This window comes from Vombatus ursinus, unplaced genomic scaffold (assembly GCF_900497805.2).
Source record: "Vombatus ursinus unplaced genomic scaffold, bare-nosed wombat genome assembly UNPS02014785.1, whole genome shotgun sequence".
Lineage (NCBI taxonomy): Eukaryota > Metazoa > Chordata > Mammalia > Diprotodontia > Vombatidae > Vombatus > Vombatus ursinus.
Genome location: NW_020954563.1, coordinates 2,304,801 through 2,322,460, shown reverse-complemented (window position 1 = coordinate 2,322,460; position 17,660 = coordinate 2,304,801). Strand labels below are relative to the sequence as shown.

Sequence of the window (17,660 nt, the reverse complement as noted above, 5' to 3'; positions counted from 1 at the left end):
ACCACTCGGAATTAAACTCCATCAATAAACCTACATACTACCAACCTTCCCCATAAGTAGTTATTTGTGTATACAAGTTTCAAATTCAAAACACATAATTAAATTTTAATCATGATTAGAATCGGGAAAAAAAATCCTCTAATTTAACATGAAATTAGAAGTCTGCTCAATGTAAAAATAAATACGACCAGTTCCAAGATAGCTTACAAATAAATACTTTCAAGGTAGCTTTTAGGAGAATGGCTCACTAAAAGAACTACCGTATTAATCAGTCTCCTAGATAGGAAGAACCTATAAAATAAATTAATAAATGTAGTCAGTGGTGATCTATTTTCCTTTACCATAGACACTTTGGTACAAACCTTTTCCTGTTCAGGATGAACTCTTAGATTCACACACATGTCCAGAAAGTGACGGATCAGAGCCTGGTCCAAAAGAATGTATATGGCCACCCCTTGCTTCCTACATATTTCCTGTAGGTCTCTGAAGATGTCAATATCTGTGAATGACTCCATAACCACAGCAATAACCTATGGCAAGGTGGAAAGATAGGGAACAGAGCTATTACTTCATTGAAAGGTACATGTCACATCTAATTGTCAAGACTGTGTTCCCTATCTGGGAAGACACAGAAGGGACTTTAACCCCACAATACCTATCCAACTGCCTACCAACATTTTCCATTTCCTCTTCTCAATTTACTAATCCCAATATCTCCTCTATAATCCAGTTATATGTTCAGCATAAATATGTTCAACATAATAAAATGTGTTTGGGTTTTTGGGGGGAGGGTGTATGTGATAATATGTAGGTTTTCTGGGGGAGTTTACTCACAAGGCTGATTCTGGGTAGTGACAGGACAGTAGTAGATCTCCATACCACACCCAGGCCAGGCCAGATATTATACAGAAACACAACAAAGAAGGCTTAGTACCAAAGATGGCCCATGGTCACGTGCAAGCTTTCCCATGAGGTGAAGCTTTCTTTGCTGTTTACATTAACTGTGATACCAAGGTCACATTCCCATATTCTTGCTCCCACTATACAAATGTTTCCTAATAAAATTTAGGAACTCCTATGTTCAACTACAAAATTATTGTATGGTCTAGTTATCCTTCAATTTTCTATTTACTTCCAAATTCCTCAAATGTAATTTATGCCCACCGCCCTCAGTTCTAATATACACCTGCTGGGGTGTATGGGATGTTCAAGGAGGACTGGCACCTCCAGTGTGAGAGCTTGCCAAGCCCTTTTCAGGGCTGCTCATCCAGCTTTGTCATCCAACTCTCACTTGTGGCTCCAAAAAGCTGTAGTATGTGGTAGTGGCCACACCCAGTAAACCATCTTGGCAGACGGGCTAAACCAGGTGAGACAGGTTAACCGACAGGCCTCAAATCCATTGGTGAGTTAGGGGGTATCTGCCCCAAGTGTGTGAAGTCTTCCCCCAGTGGAATGGGAACTATTTGTTCCAAGGGCCATGAAGCAGGTGCTGTGGAGAGCTTAAGTTTAGTCAGACGTTGCAGGTGCCAAGGTCATCCACTGCATCCTGGGCCATCTTGAATTTTTTCCTGCCACTGGACCTTGATGACTCAAGAAGAATGAGGCTGATGACTTTATACAACTCTGCCTCACTTAAATCCAGTTCATTCACAAATCAAGACATCACCCATGATATCCTCTGAAAACGAAGGATGAACAACACCTGTTCCCTTCTAAAAGCTCTGTAAACTGGATTCAACTTCGACTCCCTTCCCAAAACTGCTCTCTCAAAAGTCACCAGTGACCCTTATGTCAAATTCACTTACCTTTCTTTAGTTCTCATCCTCCTTGAACTATCATTTTATATTGTTGACTTTATTAAACTTTCCTCTTCTTTTTGCTTCTGTGATACCACAGTTTACTCTTTGTTCTTTTCCCTCTCCAACAATTCCTTTTTCACTCCCTTTGCTGGCTCTTCTCCTTTCTCCCACCTTCTGACCCTGGATGTTCCCAAAAATTCTGGTTCTTCTTTCTCTACACTTACTCCTTGATTTAGTTCTTCCTCTATCAATAGTGCCATCCTTCTTCTAGACTTCCAGGCTAGAAACTTGGGAATCATTTCCATCCCATTCATCTTCTCTATCTAATGACATCAACTGTATAGATAAACAACATAGTAAAAGAATTCTGGATTTGGAGTCAAAAGCCCTAGGTTCAAATCACAAGTAGCTCTACTACCTAATAGCTGGGTGATCTTAGCCAAGACATTTTCCTTCTCTGAACTTCTGTTTCCTTCTCTAAAATAAGGAGAGTGGACTAAATGATATCTAAGGTCCTTTCTAGCTCTAAATCCCAAGACCATTTCCAAGCTGATATATGTAGGTGTGTAGATACCTCTATGTAGAGTCATAGGTTTAGAGCTTGAAGGAACCTTGTAGGTAATCAAGTCCAAGCTCTTCATTTATCAGATGAGGCCTAAACCCAGGATCATTTAAGTTTGGATTCGAAACTAGATCTTTCTGTCAATAATCTTTTGGGGGGAATAGTTCCAACAGAGGAGTCTCTAGAATAGATGAACAATCTCATAACTTTTCTTGCATCATTCCAAATCACTTTCCAGAATAGTCAAACCAATTCATAGCTCATATGCTATGGTGAGGGAAGGAGAGAGAAGGCTGACAAAACAGGTCCCAGACCTGCGATTTTATCTATCCGGGTCACTCCCAGCATAGAAACTCCCTTCACTGATGCAGGAGACAGTTTGGTCATATCGAGGCAACTTGAGCACTAGAGATTCAATGTCTTGCCTCAAATCACAAAGTCAGAAAATCTTAGAGGCAAGAGTTGACCTCAGGCCTTCCAGCCTCCCAGGTTATTCACTATTCTTTGTCACTTCTCCAGTGGGGACACATTAGCTTTTAAAAGCTGAGAAGACTTAGCACTAGCCCTGAAGCTACAAGTCATGGCCTTTTGGGGCTCCAAGGGAACATTACCTCATGGCACAGCATTACTTTCCAACAAGGTTGTGTAGGTGCTGCTTACATGCCAAACACCTTTACAAGTCCATGCAAAAGAAGCTAAATACTTGCCTAAAGCCAAAGTTAAGAAAGGATTAACATTTCATTTTCAGCATAATCATTGGAAGCTGTAGATCTTGGTTGCTTGTCTTACCAATCAGCTACCGAAAGCGTTGGCCTTTTGTCTACTTTGGCAAAATGCCTGGAGATTCATGCTCTGCCTAGGCCTGGGAAAGTTGAGTATTCTCTTCAGTCATCTTCCTCCTCACCACCCTCTCCAACCTTGAGAGTTCCCTAAAAAGCAGCGGTTCCAGCAAAATGGAAGATAGGACTTAGAAATGTGTCGGTAGGAAATGGGAGAGTAGTACTAAATTAGGAACGTCACAAGTTTTCAATTGCAGTCTATAAACATCTATTATGGGATAAAAGCAAGGACCGAATGTCAAGTTTCTATGATCTCACTTAACTGTTCCACTACCTACCTGATCTTAACACTAATCCAGATTCTCCTGTAAATGTTTCAAATAAGGTCTAATTATCCATTTAATATGCTTGCTGAATTGACTTGAAGATTTTTAGATCCTGGATCAGTGCCTTCCAGTATTATCGTGAAATGCTTTAGTTTTAAAAAAAAAAAAAAATCCTAGGAACTGGGCTTTATAACATCAATATTTTCACATCACTTGAATCTCTTGATTGTCAAAATGATTCACCCATGCTTACCCCCATCTTTTGAAAGGGTAAAGGAAAGTTGCATTGCATTTGGCCATAGATTTTCCTGGTCCCAAGGCAAGGAAGGGGCCTGGGTGGCTTCCAGTTCTAACCTTAAAAGAATAACTGATTTCAGCAAAGCAAAATAACTGCCAAGTTCCGAAACTAACTGGGAAAAAGTGGGGCTTCTCTAAAAATGAGCTAAGGAGAAGTGCAAGCTTCCTTCCAAATCAAATATTGATTTAATGGAACAATGGCATGAGTAATGCTATTATGTTATTAAGCATTAGATTCTTTCTCACTGTTAATTTCATTGACTTCATAAATATCACACCCTCTCCCATTCACACTGTGAAAGTCATGGATCTAAAACTCGGCCCACATACTCCATTGGGTCTCTTTGGGGGTCTTAAAGAATTCTCTTCTCCATTTTGTTTATACCTTAAAATCTAAGCATAAAGACTGTTAAATGAATTTCTCAGAGTGGAAAATTTTAGTCTTAGAGACACTCATTAGAAGGTGGTCAATTCCTTATGAGGGGTGATGTTTCTTGCTAGTTACCTAGCTAGATGCCTACTAGATAACTCATGCCTGCCCAGAATATGAAACAAATCCGACTGGGTGTTTGCAGAGCTTCAATAAAAGAATCTTTTCCCCCTACAACCACCTAACCCCATATTGCTAGATAATTGTCATTTATCAGGCTCTTTAGAATACCTGCTCATATTGCTTCAAATTGTTTGACTAAAACCAAATGAGAAACCCTAGGCTAGAATAAAAATTAGACATAGTTCCCACTACCTGAAGTCTAACAAAGACCAAGAGAAGCAAAAGGGGTGCTCCACCCTAAGGAGCCTAGTACATGCCACACCCCACTCTGAGAATCCACCCCATTTCCCCATTCATTCCATACAAGCTAGAACCCATTCTTTTAGGTCACAGGATCACAAAATGTTAGAGCTGGAAGGAACCTTAGAGATCATTTAGGCCAACTCCCATTTGACAGATGAGGAATTAGGATTTTATGATTTCTCTAGAAAAAGATACAGATTTGCACATATCCCAGACGTTCTAATACTGCTATAGCTAATGTTAACAAAGTCAGCTGAACTATTTACTAGATTTGATTAGCTAAGAGTTGGGCAGGTTGGGGGTGGGGGCAGTGGGCCTTAATTCTCATACAAATTCATATCACTTTGATTACTGTAGCAATGAAAGCTATGAGTTACATATTTTCTTGTTAGGAAAGTGAAAGTTAAGGATCTAACTTTTATTTCTGGATTATTCTGTCTTGTAAATCCTACTTCAACTCAGGAGATCAAGAAATTGGATGAGCTAGAGCCTTACACTGGGCATTTGAGTCTAAAGACCAAAGTACTGCAGTGGTTTTGATGGAAAAAAAAAAAAAAGAATTATCTATCTTCTGTGCCGTAATTTTCTTCTGTCTAAAATGGGGATAACTAACTGGGTTCTTTGATATAAGGAAAGGGAACAAGCATTTTTTTTTAAACATCTACTATGTGCCAGGGATTGTGCTAAGCACTTTACAAATATTACTTAATCTGATGTTAAAAAATACTTAAGACAACCTCTGAAGAAACAGATGACTGAAAGCATCTTTTTTTCTTTCAGTAGAAGGTGGGAGAATTAGGATGTATACTACTTGATACATTGTCATATGTAGTCATTGTGTTGGTCAGTTTCATTAAACTATTTCTTTTGTTATAAGGAAGGGCTCATGGGGGGAGAGGAGAGAAAAGGGGTAAAGTATAGCCAAAAGAGGCTAAGACCAAAGGCGTCAATAAAACCATTTTTCACAAAGACAACTTCTAAAGAATTCAAAGATTTATACAAGAAAATACTACAAATTTTGGAATTGGGGTTGTTTCTTTTTTTAATATTTTGTTTTAAAGGTATCATCTAGTTGTGGTCAATGGTCATCTGACTATCATCTACTTCAATTTATTTGTTTTACTTAAAAACAAAATGAAGCCTGAAGAAGAGAAATCATTTACTCAAGGTCAATCACACAATAAATGGCACAGGTAAGACTTGAAAGTGGATCTTCTGATTGATCCGGGCTACTCCCTGTAAACTTACTGGTTCTCAATGTATGATTCATGTACCTCTGGTGGTCCCCAAGACCCCTTCAGGAGGCCACAAGGTCAAAACTATTTTCATAATAATATTAAGACATTATTTGCCTTTTAAAATACTATTTCCTTTCCACCTATAAATCTGTGTGAGGCTAAATTTTCTTCATTTACTTCAAAGCAATGACAACCCAGGTGTCTTCTGTTAAGCCAGATATGAAAGAGATTTGGAAAAAATATGTAAAACAATGTCATTGTTCTCACTAAATTTTTTTTGTTTTGGAAAAGTTATTTTCATAAATTTATACTTGTGTTGTTATGTAATGAGTTTATTGTTTTTAAATGAATAATTATTTTAAAATTTGCCAGTTTCTGATCTAAACATTTTGGAGAATAATTTGGAACTATGCCCAAAGGGCTATAAAACTGTGCATACCCTTTGATCCAGCAATACCACTTCTAGGTCTATATGTCAAAGACACTAAAAAAAGAAAAGGGAAAAGGACCTATTTGTAAAAAAAAATCTTTATAGCAGCTCTTTTTGTGGTGGCTAAGAATTAGAAATCGAAGGGATGCCCATCAAGTGAAGAAAGATTGAACAAGCTATAGTATATGATTGTGATAGAATATTACTGTGCTATAAGAAATGACAAGCAGGATGATTTCAGAAAAACCTGTAAAGACTTACATGAACTTATGCAAAGTAAATTGAACAGAACCAGGAGAAAGAACATTGTACACAGTAACAGCAATATTGTATAATGAAGAACTGTGAATGACTGTTATTCTCAGCAATACAATGATCCAAGGCAGTCCCAAAGGACTAATGATGAAACATACTATCTGCCTCCAGAGAAAGAACTGATATTGTTTGAATACAGACTGAAGCATGCTATTTTTCACTTTCTTTCTTTCATTCTTTTTCTTTTATTCAAGTCTTCCTGTACAAAATGACTAACATGGAAATGTTTTACACAATTACATATGTATAACATATCTGATTGCTTACAGTCTCAGAGAGGGGAAAAAGGAGGGAGGGAGGGAGGGAAGAATAGAATTTGGAACTCAAAACTTTAGAAAAAATGTTTTAAATTGTTTTAATATGTAATTGGGGGAAAAATAAAATATATTAAATGTTTTTTTTTAATTTATCAGTTTCAATTCTAATATGGCAAATACTGATAAATATAACCCATATAAATAAAAGCTTTTTGGGGTCCTCAATACTTTTTAAGAGTGCTAAAATAGGTCTGGCCAAAAAGTTTAAAGACCTCTTGCCCTATACCATGATGCTTGCAACATAAAAGTGCCTATTGTATTATTTCAGTCATGTCTAATATACAGTTATTATATGACTGAAAAAGTGGGTCTGCCAATTTCAGAGTTGATTTTTGGAAGATTCTCCTGAGTTGATCAACGTATATACCTATCATTTGGATTAGTCCTAGTACCATGGCAATTATGGAAATATTTACTTTGTATGTACTTATCTTTATACAGTTCATTCCCTCTAGTACAATTTAAGCTTCTTGAGGGCAGAAACATTTGGTTTTATCTGTGTATTACTAGCATTATTCTTGAAAGTATAGTATGTGCTATACTAGTACATAGCAAGAGTTTAATAAAGTCTTACTGAATTTAAATCCTTTTGAGTTCCGTTCATGGATGTATTAAATCCAAGGTTACAGGGTAGATAAATTATTCTAGTTCCAGTTCTTTCTCAGGTTTAGACAGGAAGTCTCTGTCAATCATTCCTTACCTTAGTGCCTCAGTTTCCCCTCCCCACCCCATATCTTTAAAATAAGTATGTGTGCAAAATACACTTGGAATTCTGCCAAAGGAAGGCATTTAGTCAAAGGCATAACAATAATTTGTGTCCTACACTCAACATCCTGTGATACGGAATGCTACCTGCTGACTAATCAGGGCCCCAAATTCTATTTCCTTAAATTACCAAAGTTTACTTGCCAGGAGCTTTCCTGATTGACATTCATTATGTGAAACAGAAAAGGAGGGGGAAAAAGGATCACAGATTTTTAGGTATTGGAAGTAACAATCTTGGTATGTGTATGATGGTAAGGGTGAGAGAAGTATGAGGGGACATAGCTCAACCTCCCACTCACTGAAGGAATCCCTTTTATAGCATGCCTGCTACATGAACATCCAGAATCTATTTGAACACTTCGAGGGACAGGGAGGTCATTGTCTCATATTGTGGCCCCTTCTGTTAGCTACAATTGTTATTAAAATCTTCCTATATTGAGCCAAACATCTGTTTCCCTATAACATCTATTCATCTGTCATAGGTCTGGCTTCTGGAACAAAACAGACCAAATGTGTACCCTAGAACTAGAAGACCCTGATCTCATGCCTACCTAAGTCTTTTTTTGTCCAGGCTAAACACCTTGATTCCTCCAATGACATGGTTTTCAGACCCTTTACATCTTTGTCCATCCTCTAATTTGTCAAAAGTTCCTCCTAAAATATGGCACCCACAACCAAAACCCATACTATTACAAATGTGGTTTTGCCCAAGACAGAATACAGCATGGTCATTACCTCTATGGCCTGGGAAATATATTCCTATTACTGCAGTTCATTTATTACTTGAAGAGAACTGAAAACTCAGTTTCAGTTTCTCTGCTTTTTACCTTGGGGTTTCTAATGTACAATTTGTGAAACTGCCTGTCTTAGAGTTAAGGCATTAGAGCTTTTCCCATGGAGAAGCTTCCTAACTTTGTGGACTACCACAAAGTACACACCAAGAATTATCCACTCTCATAAAATATCTCTAATCAGCATTATACAAGCTACAATTCAGACATCTTATTGAAGGGCTGACAGCCTCTGTTCAAACAGGGTGTTACAATTTCACTCCAGGAAGGCACAAGCTACTTGATGGGTGGAGAATTAAACAAATTGTTGACCTAATAGAGGGATTGACAGTACATGACTACATTCCCTTTAAATTATTTCACCATAAAGTGTATGGGTAAGATGGGGCTTTAGAAAAGGAAAATAATATGTGTAGCAAACTAAGCCTGCGATTTCTATTTATTTTTAATATCAATATTATGACACAGCTTTGTGGAAAGGGCACTAAATCTGGAATCAGGCCTTGGGTTCAAGTCCTGATTCTACTTGGATGCCCTTGGGCAAAATTACTTTACTTCTATGGGCCTCACTTCACTCATCTTTAAACTAGTTTATCTTTGAGGCCCCTTCTAGGCCTCAATTCTATGGTTTTACAATTAACACAGAAATTGATTCTTTCTAATTACACACTCCTCCACTGCATACAGTATTTGCCATCTCTCACACCAAATTCAATAGGGATCAAATCTCTCTGGAATTCTTATCTGAATCTTCTCACAATCACATTATTACTTGAGACATTTTCTTATTCAAGTAGGAAAAAGTTGGGAAGATAAGTGTCATTCCAGTCCATCTATGACCTAAGATGACTTGAATTAAAACTGGAAATATAAAGTCAATTCCCATGAAACCTAACCTATTCTATACAGATCTGTTTTTAGGCTCAGGCTATATAGGGTTCAGGAAGAAGCCTGTGCTTAGCTCCCATAAGCCCAGCCCACAATATCACCATGAAAGGCCAGAAAGGTGTCACCTAACGATAGCTGACATTTATACAGAACTTGGCAAAACATTTTCAATACGATCTCATTTCAGCTTCACAATAATCCTATGAAGTATATACTAGTGATATTATTATCTCCATTTTACAGATGAGGAAAGTAAAGCCCAGAGAGGCTGTATCTTGTCCATAGACATGTAGCTACTAAGTATTGGGCAGGATCTAAACTTGGGTCTTCCTAACTCCAAGTCTCTCCTCTATGCCCTGATGCATCCAATTCTCTCTGGCACCACAGAACCCTAAGAGAACAGACTGAGCCAAGAATGGAGCCAGAGACTGGAGTCCACTTAGCCCTTGGGTCCCTAACTGAGCCAGACTCTGAGACTCTTGTTTGACTTGACCATTTCAATTTCAGAAAAGCTTAGAAATGACCTGGACTCTGGTAGGAAGAAAAAGTACTATTTCTTACAACAATGCCTGGGGTCATCTCAGTGTTAGCTCACAAATCCAGCTACACACTCCAGAATTGCTCAATCTGTTCATCAATCAGCAACCAGCAAGAGGTTGAGCAGATGCTCAATAAGTAGGTGTTGATAATGATGATAACAACTTACAGAAGGTTCCTCCCTTTACAGAACTTAAAAATTAAATTATTTTATCCATTAAATAATATCAGTAAAATAAGGGATGGAGAGCTTACTGAGCTTCAGAGCTAAATAACTTTTAGAGACATCCCTTTTAAAACCTCAAGGTCTCTAAAGACTAAGATTTTTTCTCCCCTTAAGCCAAATCCTCCACTGAATTTCTAATCTGATTCCTTGTTATGAGGGTTACCCTATATTTTTTGATGACTCTTTATGGAGGAGAAGTTCTCGCACAGCCTACCAAGCTGGAAGGGCTTCAAGTATGGGTTGGATGGTAGATTATATTTCTGTCCTCTGAAGACCAGCTGAGCGAGTGACCTGCAGAGAGACTTGCTTCCAGATTGATCACAGGGACCCCAGCATCTCTTGAATACCAACCACTGAGTTGTACAGGGATTATAATCTGTGTCAGAGGAGGAAGTATCCAGAGACTCCTCACAGATCCTTGAAGTATTGCATTCGGGACAAGTATCTAAAAAAATGATGGCTATGGGAAATCTGCCTGCTTTAAGTGCAATCTTGTCTGTATAGGAATCACAAAGCAATCAAGTAGGTTTTTTAATACCTATTGCAATGAACGGAAAGAAAAGATTTAGGAAATGGGAAATGATGGCTATGAGCTGTATAAGAACCACTGCAGAAGAGCTTTGAGGAATGGCAAATCATCAACTGAACCGTAGAAGAAACAAAAATAATGGCTATATTTCAGTTGATTAGTTACCATCCCATAATTGTGATTCACTTGAGATCTCTAGGAATATTTTTATTCAAAGATTAACTAATTACTATGCTCAAATCCTGTTTTTGTGGTTTAGAGAATCAGTTGTGTAACTTAGGTGAACCAAGGCACTGCCCATCATCTATGGAGGCCTCCAACAAGATTCCTCAATAGCTACTCAACTGGTCTGCACTCTTGCTTACAGTAGTAGATAACTTGCTCATCAATAATTATCACTCCTACTAACCCCTAAATTATCAAAAGGATCCCAAATGTTGAGATCATAACAAAAGGGCCTCTTTTGAACAGGGGCATGTGGCTACTGTCAGACAGCTAAAGATTATGATCACATAGACGTGATTTAGATCATGTCTATGTTTAGACATTAAGACATTAGACATTAATTAATTAATTAAGATGTCACCCTCCCCAACCCCCCATTCGAGGGATACCGGATGTTGTAATAGTCAGTTATGGACCTACATAACCAATATGTAATAGAATACAGTGCTTCCATTCAATGTTTCTCCTAAGTGGTAGATGCCCTGAACCTAGGCCCCCATTTACACTTCAAGAAATGTATGTTTGTGCAGGAAATAAAACTTTGCTGTAATTCAATTCAATTAAATAAAGTGCTAGAGATGAAGACAAGAATGAAATAGTCCCTGCCATCAAGGAGCTCTATGGAGGAGGGAGGAGGAAGAAGGGAGTGGGCAAAGGAGGGGGAGACAGAGACAAAATCCATGCAGTTAAATATAGTGCAAAGAAAATTGAGGGGGGAGAAGATGCTAACAACATGTGGGGAGAGGGAAGGGAGGGAAATCATGAAGACTTAAAAGTGGAAGTGGCATTGGAGCCAAACCTTGAAGGAAGGCAAGGATTCTAAGAGGTGAAGAGTTCATTGAGGGGATAGTTTGTGCAAATACAGAGAGGAGGCGAGAGATGGAGGATTTAAACAGGAACTGCTAGTAATGGCTGATGAAACAAGTTTGTGAAGGGAAATAGTATGAAAGAAGGCTAGAAAGGTAGGACAGAGCCAGACTGTGAAGGGTCATAAATACCAGGCTGTACATTTTATTCTACAGGCATGGGGAGCCATTGCTTCTCATGGACACTGATGCAGGGGGCAAGATATTCAAAGTAGAGAGTCATGAATACATTCAAGTTTGTATTAACCAAGAGGATGGACCAAAATTACAGCTGAAAATAAGAGTAAGAATTCTGTTTCATTAGGTTTGTACAGATTTGACAGATCAGCTCTTTCTTAGATAACACTCCCTGTTTTCTTACCCTAGCCCTGTATAGTTCATGGGGGATATGTGACTAAATGATAGAAATTGTTTAACATCAGATACCTCCTTTAAGACTATTCTGTTGCAAACTGTCAGTTTGTACTCTAATTCCATCTACAGCGTATAAATATGAGTAGATGCTCACACACCTCAATTACTTTCTTTTGAAATTTCATTGCAGGGCAAGGGTGCCTATTTTTCTACTGACCTTGGTCTCATCCTCCCTCTCCCTCCTCCCAAACCACAGGGCTGGACTTTTATCCTTGATCTACATTCAGCCAGGCATCCATAAAAGAGATTTTGCATTTCTGGCACACTCTTCTCAGGGGAGGAAAGAATGGTATTGACTTTAGTAACCTGCTCTCCTGATGATCCTGAATACTAACAATTGGAAGTGGAAAGATAGGGAAACCTTGGAAGGTTTAACAGGAAAGATGGCACCTGAGAGGAGCCTTGAAGGCTCAAGGATTCTAAGAGATGGATGAGGAAGAAGTATATTCAGCAGACAGTTTGTGCACATGCACAGAAGCAAGAGGAATATGAATCTAAGGAACTGCCAGGTACTGCCTTAAAAAAGGGGCTTGTTTCTCTGCTATAATGCTTAGAGACTACAGCTGTTTACTAGTTCAGTTCCATTCCACAAACAGTTAGTACAACATCCCAAGTACTGTGTTAGGCATTGGAGGCACCCTAATAAAACCATCAAAAACTTAACCAGCCTCTGACCTTCAGCTATATATATATATGTCCTAACAGCTCCACTAAGGCTGGGGCAGTTCAGCTAAATAGATGGTGAAGCAGGCACTCAAATGCTTCTTATTCCAGGCCTGAGCTTATTCTACCATACCTCAGAACCCTGAAAGATGGATAAGATTTTGGAGAAAGAAGAGGGCAAGGCTGGAAATATCAGGCAAAAGAAACAAAAGTGTGGCACTGGGAATAACCACAGTGTATTTGAAAGATGTGAGAAGACTTATTTGGCTGGAGTAGACAATATGCGTAGAGAGGCAGGGTGGGGTTATATTATGGAGGATCTTGAATGTCAATGTGAAGTTTGGACCTCATATTCAAAACAATGAGGGGGAGAAGAATGCAGGATCTGAAACAGGAAAAGCAACTAGATGAAAGCAGAATTTTGTGTTGGTTGGTCTGACAAGGGTATAGAAGATGGGTTAGAACTGGAAAGCTCTTGTAATACTTCACATAATAGTAAATTTGCTTTACAAAGCTCTAACTACACATTCCCTTTTCAAGGAGTCTGATATATTCTCTTTTTTGATTACCTTAGTCCATCTTTGGAGCAGCTAGGTGGCAGAGTGGATAGAGTGCCAGGCCTGGAGTCAGGAAGACCTGAGGTTCAGATGTGATCTCAGACACTTACTAGCTGTGTGACCCTAGGCAAGTCACTTCCCCCTGTTTGCCTCTACCTCCTCAAAAATGAACTGGAGAAAGAAAACGCAAACCACTATGCTATCTTTGCCAAGAAACGCCAAATGGAGTCATGAAGAGTCAGACACAGCTGAAAATAACTGAACAATAAAATCCCATCTTTAAGCATTTTTCCAAAAGAGAAAACAAATGCTACCAGTAACTTTACAAAGTTTTCCCCCTCTTCCTTCTCCAGGACCTCCATTCTTTTCTAGTTTTTCAACAATTGATTGATCAGCTCCTGAATCTTCCAATACATCAAAACAAACAAAAAAAAAAACTTCTGACTATACAAACAAAAATAAGGATGAATAGGGTATGTATATGGTCTAAGAGGTGACTGGAGGAGAAAAGAAGATTGAGATAGAACAATCAATGTGCTGTAGGAAGCAACAAGGAAATATGGATTTGTATACATTCAACTTCCTTCCCAGAAACTAATAATGACAATAAAAAGCTGATGTTTACATAGTGCTTTAAAGTATGCAAAGCATTCTACACAGTTTCTCATTTGATCCTCACAACAACCCTGTGAGGATACTCCCAGCATCCCTTTGGTAGTAAAATAATAGAGATGTTTCAGCATGACAAGAAAATTCATAGAGGTATCTGTTTTAGGGACAATATTTTATTAGTATTGGACAGAGAAAACTTATAATCTTAAAAGCCACTTGTCTGTCTTAGAACCAAGAAGGGGGAGAGATTATGCAATTCTTCCCCTCTAATATGTAAACCACAAAACTATAAATGTAACCTGATAAGCTCTGGACTTTTATTTCTGACACTTTACTAATCCGAAGAATGAGAAGTTCATGCTATCCCAAAATCCTCCAGCAAAGAGGCTGTGGTTCCATATGTAAAATATGGACTGGAGGGACCAAGTTACCATAAGAGGCAGTAAACTGCTAATCAGTTAAAATATATATTCTCAACCCCACTTATTTTAGAAAATAGCTGTGGGGGCAGCTAGGTGGCACAGTGGATAGAGCACCGAGCCTGGATTCAGGAGGACCTGAATTCAAATCCAGCCTCAGACACATAACACTTACTATCTGTGTGACCCTGGGCAAGTCACTTAACCCCATTGCCTAGGCCCCCCCCCCAATAAAAGGAAAATAGCTGTGGTAGCTGAATAGTAAAAAATATAATTTGAATAAGAAGGATGCTTGGTGTGATTGGGGATTCTACTACCTATCTTATATGGCTGCTGTGAGTATCAAATGTGATCACATATGCAGAGTACTTTATAACCAAACACTATGAAATCATAAACATTATATCTCCTCCATTAAGTCATCTCTGAACACTCTAATACTGATTTAGAAGGGAGAGGTGATTCATATTAAATAAGTATTATTTATTTAGTTAACAATATTAAACATTGAGCACCTACCTATGAAAGGGGCTATAGGGATCCAAAGAAATATGGACAGAGGCACTGCCTTCACAGAGCTTACAATCTAATCGAGGAAATAAGACATACAGGTAGTAACTGTCTCATATACCCTGCAAAATAGCCCAGGTCTGGTAAAATAAAACTACCCAACTAGGTGACCACAAGCACTCCTCTTCCCAAACAACTGCTACCAATAGCTATTTCCCTCTATGATGTCTGCCTTCAGTCTCAATGTTTTAAACCCATATTATCTAATGCAACCACCTTCCTGCTTAGTCCCCTTGACTCCTCATTTTGCTTTGGCTCCAATCCTGGAGGCTACAGAGCCAAAGGCAAAGGAAAGAGCAAATCCGGGATGCCAATACACTTTCTTCCCTTCCACTAACCATTGGTAGTTCTGGGAGATAGAATCCTCAGCACTGCCTTCCATCCCTACCCCAATACTTCCCTCTCCCCTAATCTAAATGTATTTTTTACCCCCAAATCCCCACCCCACTAATGAAAACCCGAGGTTGCCTGAATCTGGTTTGTACCTCAGACACAAATGAGCCTTACTTGAGTCTGTCCAACTTGGGACTGTCAATGACTCTATGACCTTAGGGGGTTGTCTATTTCGACACCCTTCCAATTGCAACAGTCCCTCCCACAAAACTGTGCCAGGATGGCCAACCTGCCTCTACTCTAGCACAGGTAGTTCACTTCCTCAGAAGGCAGTCCTTTCTCACCATTGCATAGCTCTAAATTGGGGGTAAGGGGATAGGAAGGCTGGGATATGGAATGTGGAATTTTTCCTTATTTTGAGTTAAAATCTGCCTGTGGGAATGTTATTTTTTAAATTACAGAAGAAGTCTGGCAGCAAACAGGATATAGCTAGAAATGACTTGATATAAAACAAAAAGTATCATATCAAAGAAAAAAGCAAAGGTCCTATGTGTTGTAGAAGCTCTTCAAGAACTGGAAACTAAGGGCAACTAGGTGGAGCAGTGGATAGAGTACCAGCCCTGAATTCAGGAGGACTTGAGTTCAAATCCGGCCTCAGACACATACCACTTACTATCTGTGTGACCCTGGGCAAGTCACTTAACCCATTGCCTAGACAAAAAAAAAAAGAACTGGAAACTAAGAAGGTGCCATCAGTTGGGAAATGGCTAAAGAAATGATGGTATATTAATGGAAAGGAATACCACTGGGCTATAACAAATGACAAAAGGGATGGTTTCAGAGAAACCTAGGAAGACACATAAATTGATGCAGAATGAAGGGAACAGAAATAGAACAATTCATACAACAACAACAACATTGTTAAAAAAACAAACAACTTTGAAAGATTTAGAATTCTGATCAACACAATGCCCAACTGTGATTCCAGAGGACCCATGACACATGTTACCCATCTCCTGACATTCAAGATGCAGAATGAGGCTTATGTTTCAGATGTGGTCAAAGCAGGAATTAGTTTTGTGTGACTATCCTTATCGATTGCAAGGCTTTGGTTTTTCTTTTCTTCTAAATAGGGATGGGGGATGGAGATGTAGGGAAAGAAAGAGAATGTGTCAGAAAAAAATTTAAACAGTAAAAGGTGTTAATAAAACTTCACTTAAAAAAAAAAGTCTGTCTCCCTATAACTTCAATCTACTGGTTTTACTCCTGTCCTATAGAAGGACACAGAAAATAAACTTAATTCCTCTTCTATATTACAGTCCTTCAAATATTTGAAAATGGCTGTCAGTTGTTCCCTGTCACCCCTACTCCCACATCTCTACCCCCAAGTCTTCTCCTGTTTCTTTCTACAGAAAAGATCTCCAGTTTCTTCTAGGTAGAGTTGTGGATACAGCAGAGGCCTAGAATAAGGAAGACCTGAGTTTAAATCCAGCCTCAGACACTTAGTAGCTGTGTGACTTGGACAAGTCATCTGCTTTGCTTCATTTGTAAAATGAGGATAGTAATAGTACCTACCTCCTAAGGTTGTTGTGAGGATCAAATGAGATAATATTTGTAAAGTATGTAGCACAGTATCCAGCACATGGTAGGCACTATATAAATGTTAGCTATTATTATGTCATGCTTTTTAGTGTATCAATATCCTTGTTAAAGTACAACATTCGGAAGGGAACACAATATTCTAGATATGCTCTGAATGCCAGATTTCTATTCGCCCTTCTATCTTACGTATATTACTGTGTGCCTTCTTGTGTACTGTCTTACTTAAGCCTCCAAAGATTGGGATAGCTTTTCCACCACTCAGTTGGCTCATTCATTTTCTAAAACCTCAGGTTTTCACGTGTACAAAAATATTTATAGCAGCTCTTTCTGTGGTGGCAAAGAATGAGAAAGTGAGGCGATGCCCATCAGCTGGGGAATGGCTGAACAAGTTGTGGAACATGAATGTAATGGAATACTATTGTGCTATAAGAAATGATGAGCCAGCGGATTTCAGAAAAACTTGGAAAGACTTACGCTGAGTGAAGTGAGCAGAACCAAGAGAACGATGTACACAGTAATAGCAACATTGTTCGATGATCAACTATCATAGACTTAGCTCTTCTCCAATACAATGATCTAAGACAATTCCAAAAGACTCGTGATGGAAAATGTTACCACATCCAGAGAAAGAACTATGGAGTCTGATGCAGATTGAAGCATACTATTTTCACTTTTTTTTTCCTTGTGGTTTTTCCCTTTTGTTCTGATTCTTTTACAACATGACTAATGTAGAAATATGTGTAACATGATTGCACATATATTACCTATATCTGACTGCTTGCTGTCTAGGGGAAGGGGAAGGGA

At 38.7% G+C, this 17,660-nt stretch overlaps 1 protein-coding gene across 1 annotated transcript in view; it reads right to left on the bottom strand.

Annotated features, from left to right (window-relative positions):
- FAM83D (family with sequence similarity 83 member D) overlaps positions 1-17,660 on the bottom strand; it is a 28,968-nt gene that overhangs the window by 5,851 nt on the left and 5,457 nt on the right. The window contains exon 2 of the mRNA XM_027867172.1: positions 363-530. Coding sequence (XP_027722973.1) covers positions 363-530 — 168 coding nt within the window. The remainder of the gene's footprint in view (positions 1-362; positions 531-17,660) is intronic.